This window comes from Rhinichthys klamathensis, unplaced genomic scaffold, assembly GCF_029890125.1.
Source record: "Rhinichthys klamathensis goyatoka isolate OS25496 unplaced genomic scaffold, OSU_Roscu_1.1 h1tg000289l_1, whole genome shotgun sequence".
Taxonomy (NCBI): Eukaryota; Metazoa; Chordata; class Actinopteri; order Cypriniformes; family Leuciscidae; genus Rhinichthys; species Rhinichthys klamathensis.
Genome location: NW_026606808.1, coordinates 1,058,751 through 1,077,500, shown reverse-complemented (window position 1 = coordinate 1,077,500; position 18,750 = coordinate 1,058,751). Strand labels below are relative to the sequence as shown.

At 37.5% G+C, this 18,750-nt stretch overlaps 3 protein-coding genes across 6 annotated transcripts; 2 read left to right on the top strand and 1 right to left on the bottom strand.

The window, feature by feature from the left end:
• The first annotated feature begins 5,063 nt into the window (after window positions 1-5,063).
• hmox2a (heme oxygenase 2a) lies at window positions 5,064-7,984 on the top strand. Of its 4 annotated transcripts, XR_008809365.1 has the most exons (7): window positions 5,064-5,161; window positions 5,422-5,528; window positions 6,465-6,582; window positions 6,677-7,168; window positions 7,276-7,399; window positions 7,482-7,675; window positions 7,706-7,984. XR_008809365.1 is itself a non-coding variant. In XM_056269783.1 (6 exons), the coding sequence occupies exons 2-6, from the start codon at window positions 5,473-5,475 to the stop codon at window positions 7,607-7,609; spliced, it is 918 nt and encodes a 305-aa protein (XP_056125758.1). In that variant the 5' UTR covers window positions 5,064-5,161; window positions 5,422-5,472; the 3' UTR covers window positions 7,610-7,699. The 4 variants fall into 4 exon arrangements, 3 of the variants coding, with proteins under 3 accessions (XP_056125758.1, XP_056125760.1, XP_056125759.1); XM_056269783.1 differs by lacking the exon at window positions 7,706-7,984 and having other exon boundaries at window positions 7,482-7,699; XM_056269785.1 differs by lacking the exon at window positions 7,706-7,984 and having other exon boundaries at window positions 5,069-5,161; window positions 5,444-5,528; window positions 7,482-7,699.
• A 2,185-nt stretch (window positions 7,985-10,169) lies between these two features.
• Window positions 10,170-16,633, bottom strand: tmem186 (transmembrane protein 186). The gene is made up of 2 exons (XM_056269787.1): window positions 16,514-16,633; window positions 10,170-10,901 (listed from the first exon to the last, which is right to left on the bottom strand). Exon 2 carries the CDS (start codon window positions 10,899-10,901, stop codon window positions 10,242-10,244), a length of 660 nt encoding a protein of 219 aa, XP_056125762.1. The 5' UTR covers window positions 16,514-16,633; the 3' UTR covers window positions 10,170-10,241.
• On the top strand, window positions 12,043-18,454 carry gde1 (glycerophosphodiester phosphodiesterase 1). Its single transcript, XM_056269781.1, has 6 exons — window positions 12,043-12,474; window positions 15,070-15,245; window positions 15,342-15,447; window positions 15,575-15,667; window positions 16,525-16,736; window positions 17,628-18,454. Exons 1-6 carry the CDS (start codon window positions 12,208-12,210, stop codon window positions 17,773-17,775), a joined length of 1,002 nt encoding a protein of 333 aa, XP_056125756.1. The 5' UTR covers window positions 12,043-12,207; the 3' UTR covers window positions 17,776-18,454.
• The last annotated feature ends 296 nt before the right edge of the window (window positions 18,455-18,750 follow it).

The following is an 18,750-nucleotide window of genomic DNA, read 5'->3' as shown; positions in this document are numbered from 1 at the left end:
TAGACACATATGGATGGATGGTTAGAACGATAGATGGGTGGAAGTTACGATAGATAGATAGATAGATAGATAGATAGATAGATAGATAGATAGATAGATAGATAGATAGATAGATAGATAGATAGATAGATAGATAGATAGATAGATAGATAGATAGATAGATAGATAGATAAAGATAGACAGATGGATTAATAGAACGATAGATAGAACGATAGATAGATAGATAGATAGATAGATAGATAGATAGATAGATAGATAGATAGATAGATAGATAGATAGATAGATAGATGGATAGATGGATAGATGGATAGATGGATAGATAGATAGATAGATAGATAGATAGATAGATAGATAGATAGATAGATAGATAGATAGATAGATAGATAGACCGATGGATGGAATGATAGATAGATGGATAGACAGATGGATGGATGGATACATGTATGGAAAGATAGATAGATGGATGGATTGAATGATAGATAGATTGGTTGGATGGATGGATGGGTACACATGCAGCGGACACATTTAAAAGCTCATTAAAACTAAAACTGCAAGATAAACTAGCACACTCTCTAATTAATTACAGTTATGATGGATAGGGCTTACTGAAATTCTCACATTCATCCCCTGTTGAAAAAGCAGCTTAAACCACCCTAAGCTAGTTAGCAGGTCTAGTTAGCAGGTCTAGTTAGCAGGTCTAGTTAGCAGGTCTAGTTAGCAGGTTGTAAAGCTAAATAAACTGAACACCAGCTTGACCAGACCAGCAGACCATCAAAACCAGCTTAAACCACCTCAAACCATCAAAACCAGCTAAAACCAGCTTAAACCACCTCAAACCTGCTTCTTTTCCAACAATCAGCTCTTAAAATACATTCAGCCTGTTTTTCCGAGAGCAAATGCTCCACAGATTTGTCACACCCTTGTTGATCAGTTTACTTAAACTGTTCATTGGAGAAAACAAGGGGAAATCCTAACAGACAGGAAGGTTCTCCTTTTATAAAAGGAGACTCAAAACTTGCAGTGCCAAAAATATTCAGGCAACAAAACAATGCGAGAGCAAAATATCTGGATGACAAATTTGAGCCTCGACGACTAACAATTGATCAGAGTGATGTCACCGCCACTATCACCGACTCAAAGTACTCCCGATCCGTGTACAGGAATCCAGCCCGCGTGATAATCACTCTCGACTCAAATATGCACTTAAACAAAGGAACTCGCATTGAATATGAAATAGCACAGCGGTGAGGTCAAGGCCAAAGCAATATTGTTGATCTTAGGAAGTTCGTCCCTAATAAACACAGAGGTGGGCGGTCATCATGCAGAGCACAAAATAAAGAAGTCAAATCGGGAGCACTTGAAGACATAAAAGAGCTATGAAAGTGCCAAAGGGCTTTTCAATACTCGGACGTGGTTTTGCAGAGGGAAAACGTCTTTGTTCCTTTGTTTACGTGGAGCGGCTTGTCTGGTGGTCCGATCTAAGGTGCGTTATAATAGTGTTGTATCCTTATGTGCAGGTCATATGCCCTGTCAAACTCATGGCAGGCTGGTCCCATATTCATAAGAACACACTGACTTTCTCCATAAATAGCGGGAAGTACTACTTCAGATCACTATAGGCTTTTGGAAAACACGACTTCCTGATTGTGTGGTAGTAGGCCTTTATGCTGATTAAAGATGATAAATGTCTGACACATGTGCTTCCAACGTCTTATCGAATTTTAAGCATGACTGAAATCATTTTTATTGTTATAGCAATAAACATACTAATATACAGGGCTCATGCAAGAACATCAAGATCATATAGCCTACGCCAGTGGTTCCCAAAGAGGGTGCCGGGACAACTGGCTAATTCTCAGCTTTTTTCCAACTTAAACAGCCTAAAATTACTAATATAATAACTTTTTATAGAATATATTTAAAAAATATATCAAAACATCAACATGAGCATGTCCAAACTAATATAAATAGGATAAGCGAAACAATGATATATTTCAAATAGCCTATATAAAGTTTAAATCATGGGACATGTATCCCATTAAAATGCTCGCTACACAGTTCCTTGCACAGATATTTGATATTTCATTTTTTAAGTTATAAGGTCAGCAGGTTTGAACAAAACTAATGAGAAACTAAAGAAAAAAATTTATTAGAGTTGGTTATTATTATTTAAAAAGTTAAGCATCAATCTTTAAACGTACAGTATGCAATTTTTGGCCACCAGGGGTCGCTAATCTCTTACAATAACAAAGGCGTATATCGATGATGCAAAGCATCAAGCGGAATTATGGATCTTGTCGTGAAGCTGATGGATCTTTTATGGATGAGTGAATACAGTGATGTTTTTAACATGACTGTGGTATGAAGCAGGGCGCGATTGCTAATGAGAGACGTATACCAGCGCCACACGCAACGCGAGTCCCGCGGATATAAAGGAATACGGACATTTCATTTTACCGAACTACACGCAAGTGCTGACAAATTAAACTTGAGGTAACGCAGCGCTGTTTCACTTGCTCTAACAGTGACACTATCACACTAAATCGTGAGAAAATAGCGATTTTAACCAAGGAAACGGGACGTGACCTGACACATTTGAGTGTGTTGAATGTTGTTAGTTAGGTTGTTTGTTGGCTGTATGAGACTAGCAGTAAGCTAGATCAACATTATTATAACATACAGAGCATATTCTAACATTTCATCATGTTGAACTAAATAACATTGATTAGTTTTATGTACATTCGCGTCTCTGTCAAGTCGAAGTTAGTCGCGGACGTGGAGCTCTCGGCATCTCGAAAGATGTTGATCTTCGTTTTAGTCCTCTTTTTGTCTCAAAGTCTGCTTGCCATGGTCCAAAATGTTTGAACAAAACAACAACAGCGTGAGCGTCCTGCTAAGCATAACCCATATTAGACATTCTCTGGCATAACCCAGTTGTCCACGTCTGTCGCCATGGTTACTATGGCAGTACGAGCACCGAGGGTAATGCGGATATGACGGCGACTCACCCATGCTGACACGTCCCGTTTCCTTGGTTAAAATCGCAATTTTCTCACGATTTACAAATAGTTGGAAACATTGGGGATATTGTAAGTAATCAACTAAACAAAATATATAACATTGGCCTAGTGGTTTTTGGATATTTTACTACAAAAATCCTACATATTGTACCTTTAAATGTGTTTTGTTCCAATGATTCCCACATAAAGTAATTGGTTCAAATTTATCTGAAACAATCGTTGTCATAAAATACACTTGTTAGTTAACAATGAGTTGACAGTTTGAACGTTCTAGTTCACTTTTATTTCTTGAAGATCTGAGGTGAATTGTTGCTTTCAGTGGGCCTACGGCATATTCAAACTCGCACGCTTTTAACATTAAATAAAGCACACAAACAGGCTACCTGAGATTATCATACTTTCTGTTCCAGCCGTGATGTCGCAGAAAAATAGAAAGCGTTTCTAAAATACAATCATTGCGTGTCGCCGTCGCGGCTGGTTAGGACAAAAAATCTGATTAACATGGAAAATATAGGCCTACCTATTACCTATCGCGTGTCGTGTCGTGGCGTCTGGTTAGGACACGGTGTTAGGCCTATCTCTGTAGAGATGCATTCATAATAAATCCATCCTGCTGTTTATGCTTCATTTGTTGTGTGCTTATCTAGATTTAATTGTATGGGTCAAAATCACTATAAAGTGCCTTTGGTGTTCTCATCAGAATCTCCCAGTCATCATGAACATAATGCAAAATAATGAAATTCTGAGGTTTTATGACAAATCAACAAACATTTACAGTTTTACACACATAGAAGTTCAATGATATATCTTTTGAAATGTGTTTTTCTCATTTTATACCATTTCCTTTGATTGGATGTCCCACACTGCTCAGCTAGAGTGGGTGTAAAAAGTGATTAAATGACACACACACAAAATATATATATATATACTTATTTATTATATGCTATTTTCATATTAATATTAAACGTGTATCTAGGCTACACATGTAGGCTACGTTTAGTTTAATTGGGTTGGGGTGCCATGGGGGAACAAAGGGGTGCCATGATTTCAAAAAGTTTGGGAACCACTGGCTTACGCCATGGGCATTTGTGAGTTCTGATAAGTTTTTAACAGTACAGTACGTATTGCTTTGCGGTCAATGGTATTCCTGCCTCAAAGCCAATAGGTAAACAAATAGACAGTGCGTTTTCTGAACCTGTTAATGCTGCTTGCTAGGACAAAACTCACCGTCATGACGTTGGAGTTGGCCTAAAAAAATATGCTTGGACAGTTGCTTACCACCCTGAATCAAAAATAACCCCACTACCAAGTTTCAGTAGCGTTTTAATGCCAAAATACGTGTGTGGTCCTAAGTAAGTCTACGGTGGGATACAGCTAGGCGATTGTTTTTTCACCCGTACCGTCCGGTCCATAGACTGTAAAAAAAGGTCCGGTCCGCCGCGTGATTAGAGAGATTATCTAGTTTCTACTGACATCTACTGGTGAAGGTTGAAATTGCGCCTGGAATTAAATATAGGTCAAAATACAACTTTATATATTATATTATATTATATTATATTATATTATATTATATTATATTATATTATATTATATTATATTATATTATATTATATTATATTATATTATATTATATTATATTATATTGACATTGTCAGATTCCTGATACAACAATATAATCATTTAATTTGTCATTTAGCCGACGTTGTATCCCAAAGACGTTGCATTCAACCTATAATTTATTTTTTCTTAAAAAAAAATTGTCTATTCAGGGCAGGCTCATATTGTAGCCTACTGAAATGTTTTTGATATAGACAAAAAAATTTTTTTTTACAATTTACAGGTTAGTAGCAATTTACAGGTTAGTTGTCTCCCACAACAACCTTTTGTCATCGTTCAGTAAAAAAGACAAAGTGAAACAAATAGATCGAATAAAGAGACTTATATAAACAAAGTACTGTGTCATATTGCTCACACGTTCACTCATGCACTCTTTCCGATGACACTATTAAGGTAATAAGTGAACGAAAACGAGTGAGCGAATTCAGACGTCATTCTGCTTCCTGTTTGAGGCGGGATTAGTTTTGTAAACACGCATTCAATATGATGTGAACTGCAGCAGACTGTAAACACAGCATTATCCGGTAAAATAACAGCCGTCTTGTTTTACATAGCTCAAAAAAGCGTAATCTAATTTCAACTGCATCAAAATTAATGTAATAACAGTCATGTAGATGGATAAACTTACTTGCCGACTGTCTTACACAAGTCAATGTCACGCGCATGACTAATAATGTCACAATGGATATTGCGCAATGAAGACTAACACTAGACAGTGTTGATTATGTGCTTTATCACAATTGACAGAAGAGTATCTAAACATGTTTGCTTTTAAACGCCACAGCTCATCTTATTTGTTTATCAAGCAGACATAAATAACTGGCACAAGTTCACGATGGCCGCAGATTCAGCAGAGAACATCCTCACTGAAAGCAATGATGATATTCTCAGGTACTCTTTTCCCTTACAGTGCTATTAAGAAATGTATCTTAAGAAGCTATCTAGAAAGCACATCAAATTGATCTTGAATGTACTTGTTTTGAGGGTGCATTACATTTCTCCTTTTTAAAAAAGTTATATATATATAAATAGTTGAAATAAATAGTTGGCCTTCTTTTGATAAAAATGCTGACACTCATGAAAGCTTTCATATTGGCTTTGTCCAAACTTGACAGGCTTGTTTAAATATCAAACATGATTGTGTTATACTATGCATGTTTATACTAAAGTATATACTGTATTGAAGAATTTATAAGTTATCAAGATTTAACCCATTTCAGTCAGTTTACTGTAATTTAAGTTGAAATGACTTAAACATCCAAGTTGTTTGTACTTTATCTTTTTTACAGTGTATATACTGCCTACTTTAAAAAAAAACTGTAATATTTGATATAGAACGCATTATGAAACCTATGGAAGCTTGTTTCCTATAGAAACCAATAAATAAATGCTAGAAACAAAGTCAGAATTGGGTGTTATATCTTGCAATTGCGACTTTGCTGTATATCTCATAATTCTGAAAAATAAAAAAAATAAAAAGTCAAAAGTGTGTGTTTATATCTCGCAAATCTGACAAAAGTCAGAATTGTAAGATTTTAAAAAATCACAATTTTTTTTTATTTTTTTTTTATTCTGTGGCGGAAACAAGCTTCCGTAGAAAGCCCCTTGATGTGGCAACAATGTTGGTGTCACATGACCTACCAAAACTATACAATTCATCTCAGTAATTTACCCTCATTTTATCAGATCGATTAATCAGTATCGGAAGTTATTCATAAGTAGTGCCATTCAAAACTCAAACTGGCTATTGCATGATTTTACATCCAAGCCAATAGGTGGCGGTACAGAGCATAACAGATTTTTATCTTTATAAATCTGTTGTTTTAGTCCTGATGACCTGTCAGAAGTGTTGGCGGCTGGAACCAAGGAATCTCACGACAGAGCCGAGAACTCGCCATTTGTCAAGGACTTCCTGAGGGGCCGAATCAAACGAGAACTTTTTAAGGTGAGTCTGATAGACTCTTGTAGGGTTTGATAAAAACAGCTTATGATGTTCTGACCTTCACGCTTGTGCGATTTTGTCATCTTATCAACCCCAGCTTGGCACAACTGGCCTGTACTATGTTTATTCTGCCATTGAGGAAGAGATCGAGAAGAATAAGGACCATCCCATGTTTGCCCCACTATATTTACCCTCTGAGCTTCATCGGCGAGACGCCTTGGCCAAAGACCTGGAGTATTTCTACGGTGAAGACTGGGAGAGCAAGATCTCCTGCTCGGCGGCCACCAGGCCCTACGTAGACCGCATTCACGAGGTGGGTCGCAACGACCCGGTTCTTTTGGTTGCGCACGCTTGGACCCGCTACATGGGCGACCTATCAGGAGGGCAGATTCTAAAGAAAGTGGCTCAGCGGGCCCTCAAACTGCCCCCTACTGGTGAGGGGTTGAACTTCTACCATTTCGAGGGCATCAACAACGCCACGGCCTTCAAGAGGCTGTACCGCAGTCGGATGAACGAGCTGGAAGTGGATGCTGAGACCAAAGAGAAGCTGCTAGACGAAGCCAACCTGGCTTTTAAATTTAATTTGGACGTAAGAGGATTATCAAAGACCAAGTCTTTTAGGTTATGTGATGTGCGAATACATCAATATAATAGTCATTTTTGTACCTCACTCCATGTTCTTTGCTTTTCCGTCAGGTATTCTCAGAGTTGCAGGAGATTGGGAAAGACATTAAGGAGGAAGTGCAGGACGTCGGCTTCCCTGCACATGGGGATATGGGTGGAGACATCAGTAAATGTCCCTACTATGCAGCCAAAATGGGTGAGGAAGTTGTTAGCGACAACATTTCATTTTTTTTTAAAAATATATTTTTACTATACTGCTTTTCTTCTTGTCTGTCTAGCGGTGAGTGGAAACACAACCTACGCATGTCAGTTTGCTAGGATGCTGCTTCGACAATCCACAGTGCAGGTGATTTTGGCCACATGGGTCGCTGCTGTTGCCGGATTGGCTGCCTGGTACCTCATGTGATCACCTTTACCCGAGTCAACCAATCAGAGATGAAAATAGGAAATGGCTGGGCTTCAAAGTGAAAATCTTAAACTCACAGGGTCCTGCTGGGAAAATGTTAATGCTGCTGATCATATAAATGTTAACCCTCAATCTATACAACATGTGTGTATTAAATACAATGCAAGTTTGTAGTCAAACCTGAGAGAGGGGAAATAATGTTCTTTATCCTGTTTTCACTCTCAGTCAAGAGTGTAAGCACACTTTTAAGGGCATGCATGAAGTAAAGACATTGGAGTTGCTTAAAATGAAACAATTTATGTCAGAACTTTATCTTTTCTGTTGCACATTGTAATATACATGTTCATTGAAAATATATACATCACTGTGCAGTGAATGAATCATAAGAATGCTGTCTGGCCTTATTTCTAAGTCCATGTTTTCCCAAAAAGGAGATAATAGGGAGTGTGTGTCTTTACTATGTCTCAAACCTCACTATAATATTCATATATTTATCTTCCACAAATTAGAGTAGTTTAGTATTCTTATCCCTGAACCATGTAAATTAATGTCAAGTACAAAAAAAACACATGAACATTCTTGTACTTTAATCTATAGTCTCACCAATATAGATTTGTACACAGATACTAGAAGAACATGTACTGTCTCCTTAGGAGGATAGTGATGATAATGTATTATTGTTATTTGTGGCTGGATGATATTATAACACTTCCCAATGCCCTCCTCAGAAAAACCCAAACATGAATGTTATAGTTTCCCACAATGCTAATCACAGTAACTACATCAACTCAGAAACGAGAAGTGAGACACCAATAGAAAGTGCAATTAACCCTTTAAGTGTCACCCCCCTTTTTTTGAATATACATGAAAATGCACATTTCGAACTTAAATGGTTGTAATTCAAGAATGCTTTGGAATATAGACGTAAGATTGGTCTTGTTTTAAAGAAGACATTTGGCAGATTCTTGTAGAAGTGAAATAAATTAAGAAAGTGAAACAGAAAAAAAGTTATAGAAGTTTGAGTTTATGAAAATGTACAATGTAAAATTTTTAATTATTCATATTTTATATAAAATATATATTTTCAAAACCTGGGCGACTCTAAAACTGCAAAAAAATCAAAGCCAAAAATCTGAACAAGTTGTGTTTCAAATTTTAGGTTGATATCTCAAAAAATGAGCTTTCAGTATGATTTTGTTTGGGCGCAGTACCAAACTTTTTCACTAGATGACAACCAGACTCTATCACTGCCCATATAAGGGCGCCTCCATTTCCATATGTGTTTTGAGTGATATGAACCATTATTTCCACAATTTTCATACAATTTATGAAGTAGACATCCTATTCAGAAGTAATATGAGAAGTTTGGCAGATTTTGATATGATTTCAACCTCTAAGAAACATAAAAAGAACACGCATGTGCGTTTTAGCTTCCTGCCACATCATATAATTTTTTTCTTTATATAAAAAAAAAAATTCAGACCTTTTTTTTTTAAAAATAATTGAATGGATGCTATCTTTTGAACTCTTGGAATGAAAACAAACTGAGGTTTCTACCCTTCTTTCATGATTTTTCATGTTCATCACTATTTCAAAATAAAGGTCTAAGAGTATGAAAATATTATTGTTGCAAATTGATAAATTACGGCTCCTCTGTAATTTATTTTGAAAATCAATCACCAAATATGGAAACTAGAGATTGTAAGCTTTCAAATGATATATAGTTTGTCAAGATTAGTTTAGGTTTAGTATAGGATATTACTGTTTTAAAAATGTAAAGGATTTGGGCCCACCGGTGGGCCCGTGACACTTAAGGGGTTAAATGTAATTTCATTCAACTGCCTTGTTGTTGCGTCACTCTGTCTTTCGCTCTCTAACACTGTAAACATCTGTATGGGTTATAGAAACTGAATCATATGAACAGACATCATAGTTTCCAAATGTATCTAATGGCTAGTATTGCGTTTCAAGAAGTATTTCATTCAACAGTATACTTTATTTTAAGTAAGCCTATATGTATATAGTTACATTTAAGTATATTCAACTACTGTATATATATATAGCAATTTATTTAGCAGCACCTTAAGGATTTTGTGATCTTAAAGGGATAGTTCACCCAAAAATGAAAATTGTGTCATTATTTACTCACCCTTAAGTTGTTTCAAACCTGTGTGAGTTTCTTTCTTCTGTTGAACACAAAATAAGATATTTTGAAGAATGTTGTTAGCCAGCCAGTTGATGGTAGCCATTGACTTCCATAGTATTTTTTCCTAATAATACCGTCAACTGTTCGATTACCAACATTCTTCAAAAGTCGGAGGTGCAAATTCATGTGTGAGAGTGATTCTTCATGCTCCTCCCAACCATTCTTTCACAACTTGAGCCTGATGAATCTTGACACTCATCCTGGAATATGGCCATGATGTTTCTTCCTACATGGTTGTTTAAGAAATGAAAAGCTACACACTCCATCAGTTAGGGTTAGAAGAACTGTTGCCAAATATATAACATCATTTTTCATCAATTGTGTGAAATAAAATCAAAATATACTTTAACACAACATCTTTATTTGTCACTTTTTCAATGAGAAAACAATATCCAGTGGTCTATGACATTAAACAAAACAGTAAATTCATGACAAACTCCCGAAAACCTTCTCGAATGCATTCCTGTCCACCACTCGCCCCAGTCTGGTGGAAAAGTACATAGTGTCAGAACTGCTGTAGCGCTTTAAACAAAGGATCGGCTCTCCTTTGGTGTCCCCTGAATCTCCCAGCGTCATGACATCAGACACGGGCACGTACACGTCCCGCCTGTGACCCCAGAAGGTCAGGTGCGACACCTTTAGGACGGTCTGCGTTGAATCTAGATACATCATGCCCACCACTCTTCTGACATAGTGGCTTATAGAGTACAGCATGAAGCCAGCAAACACTGATATGCCTGTGGTGTAACTCACCAGCATCCCTGAGGCCTGTCCCTGCAGGTACAGGTAATACACAGCGGGCAGCAAGACCACAGTGATGCCCGTCTGCATCAGTTTGAGTCTCGAAAGAGCTCGCAGGCCTTTGATAGCCGGGAAAGCATACATTAGATTGAATTCTCTTGAGGCAAGGTCAGAGCAGAATGACACAGGTTGAATCTGCAGGGTGCGTGAGAACGTAACGGGCATCCGTCGACCGGCGCGTGTCGGGTCACTGCTGTAGAGCACCTGAGCTTGTGAAATGAGTCCTGCATGATGACACCGGCACCCATATAGAGGAAGGCGGGAAATTAAGCGTGATGTCATCATCTGAGGAGGCAGTAACCATGGCAACAGGTGTTATAATTAGTACAACGGCTAAAATTTACTTTGGTAATTTAGCTCACTTGGTTAAAAATACTTTTAACACGTTTATTCTATTGATGAAATTAAAGACAATGTCAAGGACAAACCTAATGCCATTAGGCTGCTAATATGTGATAATGACAAAGGAAATAAAGCGAAAAAGGCCACAATAATTCAATAAAATGTATTAATAGTGACAATTTGTGCTGTTTTGAAATGACTTACCATCTACTCAAGTTTAGTGCATTGCGCTGTGCTTCTGTGAAGCTGGACATAATAGAAAGTCAGTGAAACTTCAAAATAAAGGTCTTTGAGTTGTATTGCTATACAATAATTTTATATTAACTTGTCAAATAAAACTGTTTTCAATTGTAAAATACAAAATAAAGCAAATCATAAAATGTTGTCTTATTGTTTTGACACGTTTACATTTTTGCGCTTCCCCCTCCCCCTCATATCAACCAAAATCCTTTACGTACAAGGACGTTTATGTTTTAGTCAAGTCAAGTATGTCAAGGGCAATCCTTGTGTGAAGGTTTGGAGGACATTTTCTACCGTATTATAGGCACAATAATAATGACAGAGAAATACACCAAACAAATGGTCAAAATAATATTCTCCACATCAGTTCAGTTCGCAGTGCTGAACATGCACTTCAAAATAAAAGTCTTTAAGGTTTTATCGCAATAAAATATTTGTATATAAACATATATATACACACAAATGAAAAAGATAATAACATAAACCGTTGTTTTGATGTTTTGTCACATTATGTTTTTGCTGAATTTATCCTTATCAACCAAAAATCATTTACGCACAGGGACTTTTATGTCTTAGTCAAGTTATCCTGTTCTATTGTAGAACGTTTCGACCACGGCATTGCATAGATAGTATTTTAAAGATATTGCGCTCTTTGTTGGTAAAGCAGGTTATCGACACGCAGATTAAAGGCATCTTTCAGGATGCCTTTAATATCAGATGACGCTCTTTATCGTGATGAGGTCAGGAGTCAGTGGGGTCAAGCGAGCAATTTCGAACGTTATTCGTGATGTCATCAATACATCATATGACAGTTCGTTAGCAGGTTTCTGACAGGCAGGTGTGTGTGGCGATGAATGACTCAAACTGAACACTCCTGTGTCAGCATTTTGATGACACTCGCAATGTGGATTTCATCTGAAAGCGACGATCCAGCAGTATCCTATAACGTTACTTATTGATTTAGTTGCAGAAACAGCGCTTGGTTTGGGTTTAGGTTCGTTTCCTCATCATGCTTCAGTTAGGAGACGGGCTCACACTCTTCTCTGTGGTCTTCGTCGTGGTTCTGCTGGGAACCAGAAGCGCTGTCTGGCCCACGGTGCTCACGGCCTCTCTGTACCTGTTTCTGGTGATGTTTCGGTTCCCGCAGGTGCCCTCCAGCCGGGCCAGACAGGTGCTGCGGCCCGGGACTAGAGCGTCGCCGAGCGGCGTGTCAGCAGTGGCGCACCGCGGCGGAGGACACGACGCTCCCGAGAACACCATCGCTGCCATACGGACGGTGGGAACAACATACTGATTGATTTCGGTTTAATGCGAATATAATGATTTTTTTCTCGCGTGTCAGTATTAATTTAAAGCCACTGTATGCTTATTTTTAAAGGCCAAAGTGATATTTTACAGGTAACGTTATGTAAGAAAACACACTGAAAACGTGAACGAATTATTCTTTTGATTCGGATCTTGTATTGAATCGATTCAAATAAATGATTTTTAACGAATCAATCAAAGAGGTTCATTGACAGAAGACCTGACCATGTCCTTTCCCGACGGTGATGAACCCATGAGTATTGCAGTGCAAATAATATAGATTTAGATGAACACTAGATTTACATTTAGCAGACGCTTTTATCAAAAGTAACTTTGACGAGCTGAGCAAGCAAACAATATTCACAGTAGACAGTCACATTTGTTAGAAAGCTACAGTATATTAGGAAACAGAGAAATGCAGAGAAGACATGCAATTACAATATAATATATATATGAAATATATAATTTACATACATTATATGGGCCATTCCTTGTATTCGGTGCCTTTTGGCCATCATAATGTAGAAAATCAAACTTGTTAAGTCATTGATATAGGGTGTTGTAAAACATTAGAAAAAACGATTTTGGTCAAGCTCGGGTAAATAAATGTAACCATTTATTAACCCTTTAAGTGTCACCCCCCTTTTTTTGAATATACATGAAAATGCACATTTCGAACTTAAATGGTTGTAATTCAAGAATGCTTTGGAATATCGACGTAAGATTGGTCTTGTTTTAAAGAAGACATTTGGCAGATTCTTGTAGAAGTGAAATAAATTAAGAAAGTGAAACAGAAAAAAAGTTATAGAAGTTTGTGTTTATGAAAATGTACAATGTAAAATTTTTAATTATTCATATTTTATATAAAATATATATTTTCAAAACCTGGGCGACTCTAAAACTGCAAAAAAATCAAAGCCAAAAATCTGAACAAGTTGTGTTTCAAATTTTAGGTTGATATCTCAAAAAATGAGCTTTCAGTAAGATTTTGTTTGGGCGCAGTACCAAACTTTTTCACTAGATGACAACCAGACTCCATCACTGCCCATATAAGGGCGCCTCCATTTCCATATGTGTTTTGAGTGATATGAACCATTATTTCCACAATTTTCATACAATTTATGAAGTAGACATCCTATTCAGAAGTAATATGAGAAGTTTGGCAGATTTTGATATGATTTCAACCTCTAAGAAACATAAAAAGAACACGCATGTGCGTTTTAGCTTCCTGCCACATCATATAATTTTTTTCTTTATATATAAAAAAAATTCAGACCTTTTTTTTTTTTATAATTGAATGGATGCTATCTTTTGAACTCTTAGAATAAAAACAAACTGAGGTTTCTACCCTTCTTTCATGATTTTTCATGTTCATCACTATTTCAAAATAAAGGTCTAAGAGTATGAAAATATTATTGTTGCAAATTGATCAATTACGGCTCCTCTGTAATTTATTTTGAAAATCAATCACCAAATATGGAAACTAGAGATTGTAAGCTTTCAAATGATATATAGTTTGTCAAGATTAGTTTAGGTTTAGTATAGGATATTACTGTTTTAAAAATGTAAAGAATTTGGGCCCACCGGTGGGCCCGTGACACTTAAGGGGTTAAACAAAATAAATGAAATGGAAGATCAAAAATGAAAACATCAGTTTCAAATACTTATGATTCTAGTTTATGGTCACTGTGTACATTATCTTAGACAACTCGTGTACCTTTGTCCCTTTAAAAGCATTTCAGTTAATAAATGATCAGAAAATAATATAAATAATGCGAATGAATAGTACTTACTTTCATACAAACGCATAATTTGACATTTTCAGATGCATACAAATGCCAAAAATGTGATTTTGTTTACTTTTTAAAATACTGCATTATTGATTATTCAGAAAATGTTCATTTTCACTGAATTATTAGTATGTTTTTTGCTGATTTTATGAAATTATTGTAAAAAAAAAGAAAAAGAAAAGAAAGAAAGCTGAACAGGTTGGACAACGTGATAACAGGGTGTACAAAATAACAATAGGGTGGACAAAATAATAACAGGGTGTACAAAATAACAATAGGGTGGACAAAATAATAACAGGGTGGACAAAATAACAATAGGGTGGACAAAATAATAACAGGGTGGACAAAATAACAATAGGGTGGACAAAATAATAACAGGGTGGACGAGTGGTATAAAGACTGGATGGATGATTTCATATCTCTCACATACAACCAGCTACAAAATTAGTCGGCACTGGATTTAGATGGGAAACAATATGTAAAACATTGCCAAAGAGCTTTACATACACTACTTCTTTCATTGGTTAACCAACTGTTAGTATTTGTTGTATATTCTTTTACTGCGTTTTGACTATTATATAAATGTCTGCTTTCATGTGATTGTTTAGAGTACATAATACATGCACAAGTGATAAGCATCACATGCTCCTCAACCTCAAAATCACCTTCCTTGTATTACACATTGTGAAAGCATTGCGTTAACTGTGGTTTTCTCAATCTACAGATCTAAGCAGTGGCTTATTCCTCTTTCAATGACTCTGATTTCTAACTGAAAGGCAAGTGAGAATGGAGCCACGGGTGTAGAGCTGGACCTGGAGTTCACGGCGGATGGGGTTCCCATACTGATGCACGACGACACTGTGGACCGGACCACCAACGGGTCGGGACCACTGAACAAGCTGCTCTTCTCTGAACTGCGCAAACTAGATGCAGCCGCCAAACACAGATTCAGGTTAGATGGGAAGAACGACTTGTTTTCAAACATAGAGTATGAATAAGCAAGTGCAAGTTGAAGACAGCAGGTGGTACGTTTGTGTTGATTGCGTAGTGAGCGTTTCCGAGGTGAGAAGGTCCCGACGCTGCAGGAGGCTGTAGAGGAATGCATCAAGCACCAGTTGACCGTTTACTTCGATGTCAAAGGTCATCCAGATGAGGTACTGTCGCAACTTGCATTGCTCTGTGAGTCCATTATTGGTGGGACCACTCTTATTTAGCAATCGCTTATTGATTTAATGATTCCAGAATGGTTGTGCTTTTATGTGTGTTATCTGTTGTCCATAGGCTGCTGCAGCACTAAAAGAATTATTTCGGAAGTATCCAGTGCTCTACAACACTAGTATCGTCTGCTCGTTTGAGCCCAAAGTCATCTATAGGGTAATATAATTCAGTTTATTTGCATCTGATGGCACTTGAGTTTATCTTGGGTCATTTTTGGACTGAGGTACACTGCCGTTCAAAAGTTTGGAATAGGTAAGATTTTTTATGTTTTTAAAAGAAGTCTCTTCTGCTCACCAAGGCTGCATTTATTTGATTTAAAGGGTAACTAAACCCCTGGTCAGAGCCTGACTCCACCCACTGGCAATATTTGAAAAATGCTGGAGAAGTGGGCGGAGCCCAGCGGAGATAGAGGGGATGAACGGATACTCTATCCTAATCGTTTTCAATACTCGCAATTCCAACTCCTGACTCGCTACAGTGGTTTTCACGAAACAAGATGGTTTTTATATTCTGCCATGGGCGTGGTAGCTCGTACCAAGGGGGCGTGGTAAGCTGAAACCTGCATACGTCAGCTCTCACCGCTACCGTCACGAACTACCGCAAACATCCAATAGGAAAATTCAAGTGCAGTAGCCCCGTTCAACCTGAAGAGGGCAGCACTCAGACGTTTTTACACCATATATTGTAGAATTAAAACACTTTATACCTAAATGTCAAAAAAGTTACTCGAATCAATGACCAGCACTAATAAAGCCCCAGTCTTACAGATCACTAATTAAAAAAAGTTGGTTTAGTGTTTAGTTACCCTTTAAAAAACAAACAAAAAAAACAACAGTAATTACGGTTTTTTTGTTGTTGTTTTTTTTTATCAAATAAATGCGGCCTTGGTGAGCAGAAGAGACTTCTTTTAAAAACATAAAAAATCTCACAGATCTCAAACTTTTGAACGGCAGTGTAAACTGGACAGTAATACACTAATACTGAACTGTATCGGCTGCTCACCTCCTTTCCAGATGCGGCAGGCGGATCCCAATGTGGTGACCGCACTGACCCATCGGCCGTGGAGTCTGAGTCGTTTGGGCGACGGGACGCCGCGGTTCTCGTCCGCGTGGAAACAGCACTGGATGTGTGTGTTGGACGTGCTCCTGGACTGGGCCCATCATCACCTCCTGTGGAAACTGTGCGGAGTCTCTGCCTTCCTGGTGCAGAAGAACTTCATCTCGCCGTGAGTCATTATCTCACTTCCAAAACTGCTCGTTTCATTGCCATTTTTACATAGTTATTGTGAAGCCATGTTATTATGTGCATTACATTACCGTAAGATCTTTAACACATCTACCACAGGTCCTAAAATAAATTGCGCATATCAGTCACTGTAAAGCAACCATGTGACCACTGAAATGACCACTGTGTGGTTGTTTCAATACAGACTAAAGCACTGACCATTATTTTTGACCACTGCTAAACAACCCTAACACTTTTATTCTTTTAGTCGTCTCTTGAATGCTACTGCTGGGACCTTCAGTGGTTGTTGGTGCTGTCAGGGATCATATTATTGCTTATACCTATGGTTAGGGAGACATATGGACGACTGCTTGGCTATTCATTTACATTATACTTTTTTCAACATTTCACCTTTCGTGTTTTGGGGACTACAACTCCTATTCAAAATAATCAAATATAGAATTTTCACCTGGCAAAAAATAAAATGAAAAAATCCATACACTTTTCTGAAGGAGGGACCTAAGCCATATATAGTAATTGAAATATCAAAGAGACATGTGACGTCCCCTAGAAACACACTAAAGGCCCGTTTCACACCAAAGATAACTATAAAAGATATAGTTCTATAGAGCGCAATTTTAAACACAACGAGGCTGTGAAAGCGACTAGCGAGTAGATGAGTTTACCTGTTCGACGAGAATAAATGAGAAAATATCTTCACCACCGCCCTTCTTTCAGGCATTTAACCCCCCAAAAACTGTCAAGAACATGGGAGTAAATCTGAAAATGAATCTGCGTAGGAACATTCGAAGTGTATTTAAACATCAGCGCCCTCTACAGCGTGGGAGTGTGTGTTGCGCTTCGAGACGGTCACTGTTGTGTGTTTCATCAGGGACTATGTGCAATACTGGGCGGCCCGAGGTGTGGAGGTGGTGAGCTGGACGGTGAACACGGCCGTGGAGCAGCAGTACTACCAGCAACTACTGAAGATCAACTACATCACCGACAGTCTCGTAGAAGACTGTGAACCGCACTACTGAAACGCCACTTGTACAATCATTAGGCCTTTTATACTTCGAGCAACTAACCTCTGTGGTTCTTTACTCAAAATACTACAATATGTGTCTGTATTGAATTGCTTTGATTTAGGCAGCATGCTATTACATTTACAGGGTAACAAAGTGCTTTCATTGTGTAAAATTTTTAATATGGGAGATGTAAGTATTAGTGTTCGATTGTACTGTACACACCCACTCAGGTGAGCCAAGTTATGACTATATAGATATTATTACATTGTTAATTTGATACAGTTCCCATTTTAATGCCATTATTTATCGAAGAAGGCTTTTATTCGTGTGGAAACAGCATTGGGGAAAAATAGCTGAGTTTAATGTATGGCTTCGCTCTCAGTCATGACATTAGTTGTGTATGCCTTGCTATTTAGGTTTGTTCATTGTTTGGAAGTTTGGTATTAATAGCTAATGAACAGGTTACATTTAAAACAACATGTCTATACTTATTTCTTCCATATGGGGGTTAATAAATTTATTATAAGCAATAACAATGGTCTTAAATCTGAGGTCAGTTCTCTGGCAGCTACCAAATGTCAACCTAATGTTGGACACATAAATGCTAATTCAGGATTACTTGAAAGTGGCACGTTTCTCTGTTTTCTCTGGTGATTATAATACAATAAAATTAATACATTCTTAATTAAGAGTCATTTTGTCACAGACGTTGCTTTTCAAGGACTGTTGTACAACAGTTGTTGTGTAACAATTGCATCAGACGGTTTTCCTCTCTTTTATTCAATCATGTTTAATGAGTGAAAGGTGTAACTTCAGTGAGATTAACGTTATGGTTTTGGTTCAGGACTGTTAATGTGTATCAAGTAAAGCCCGTCCGGCTCCCACATGGTGCGTGAAGCGCCTCGTAGCTGCACACATTTGCGCAAACCGCTGTCTTTACTATTACGCGCTCGTTATATTGTACATTAATCAATGTTTGAAGGCATG

Excerpts from the sequence above, each read along its gene's own strand:
- gde1 (XM_056269781.1), top strand. The coding sequence starts at position 12,208 with ATGCTTCAGTTAGGAGACGGGCTCACACTCTTCTCTGTGGTCTTCGTC. Across the intron at positions 15,448-15,574 it reads TCAAAGGTCATCCAGATGAG|GCTGCTGCAGCACTAAAAGA; the intron begins GTACTGTCGCAA and ends TGTTGTCCATAG. Across the intron at positions 16,737-17,627 it reads CAGAAGAACTTCATCTCGCC|GGACTATGTGCAATACTGGG; the intron begins GTGAGTCATTAT and ends GTGTTTCATCAG.
- tmem186 (XM_056269787.1), bottom strand. The coding sequence starts at position 10,901 with ATGATGACATCACGCTTAATTTCCCGCCTTCCTCTATATGGGTGCCGG.
- hmox2a (XM_056269783.1), top strand. The coding sequence starts at position 5,473 with ATGGCCGCAGATTCAGCAGAGAACATCCTCACTGAAAGCAATGATGAT. Across the intron at positions 6,583-6,676 it reads TCAAACGAGAACTTTTTAAG|CTTGGCACAACTGGCCTGTA; the intron begins GTGAGTCTGATA and ends TATCAACCCCAG. Across the intron at positions 7,169-7,275 it reads CTTTTAAATTTAATTTGGAC|GTATTCTCAGAGTTGCAGGA; the intron begins GTAAGAGGATTA and ends CTTTTCCGTCAG.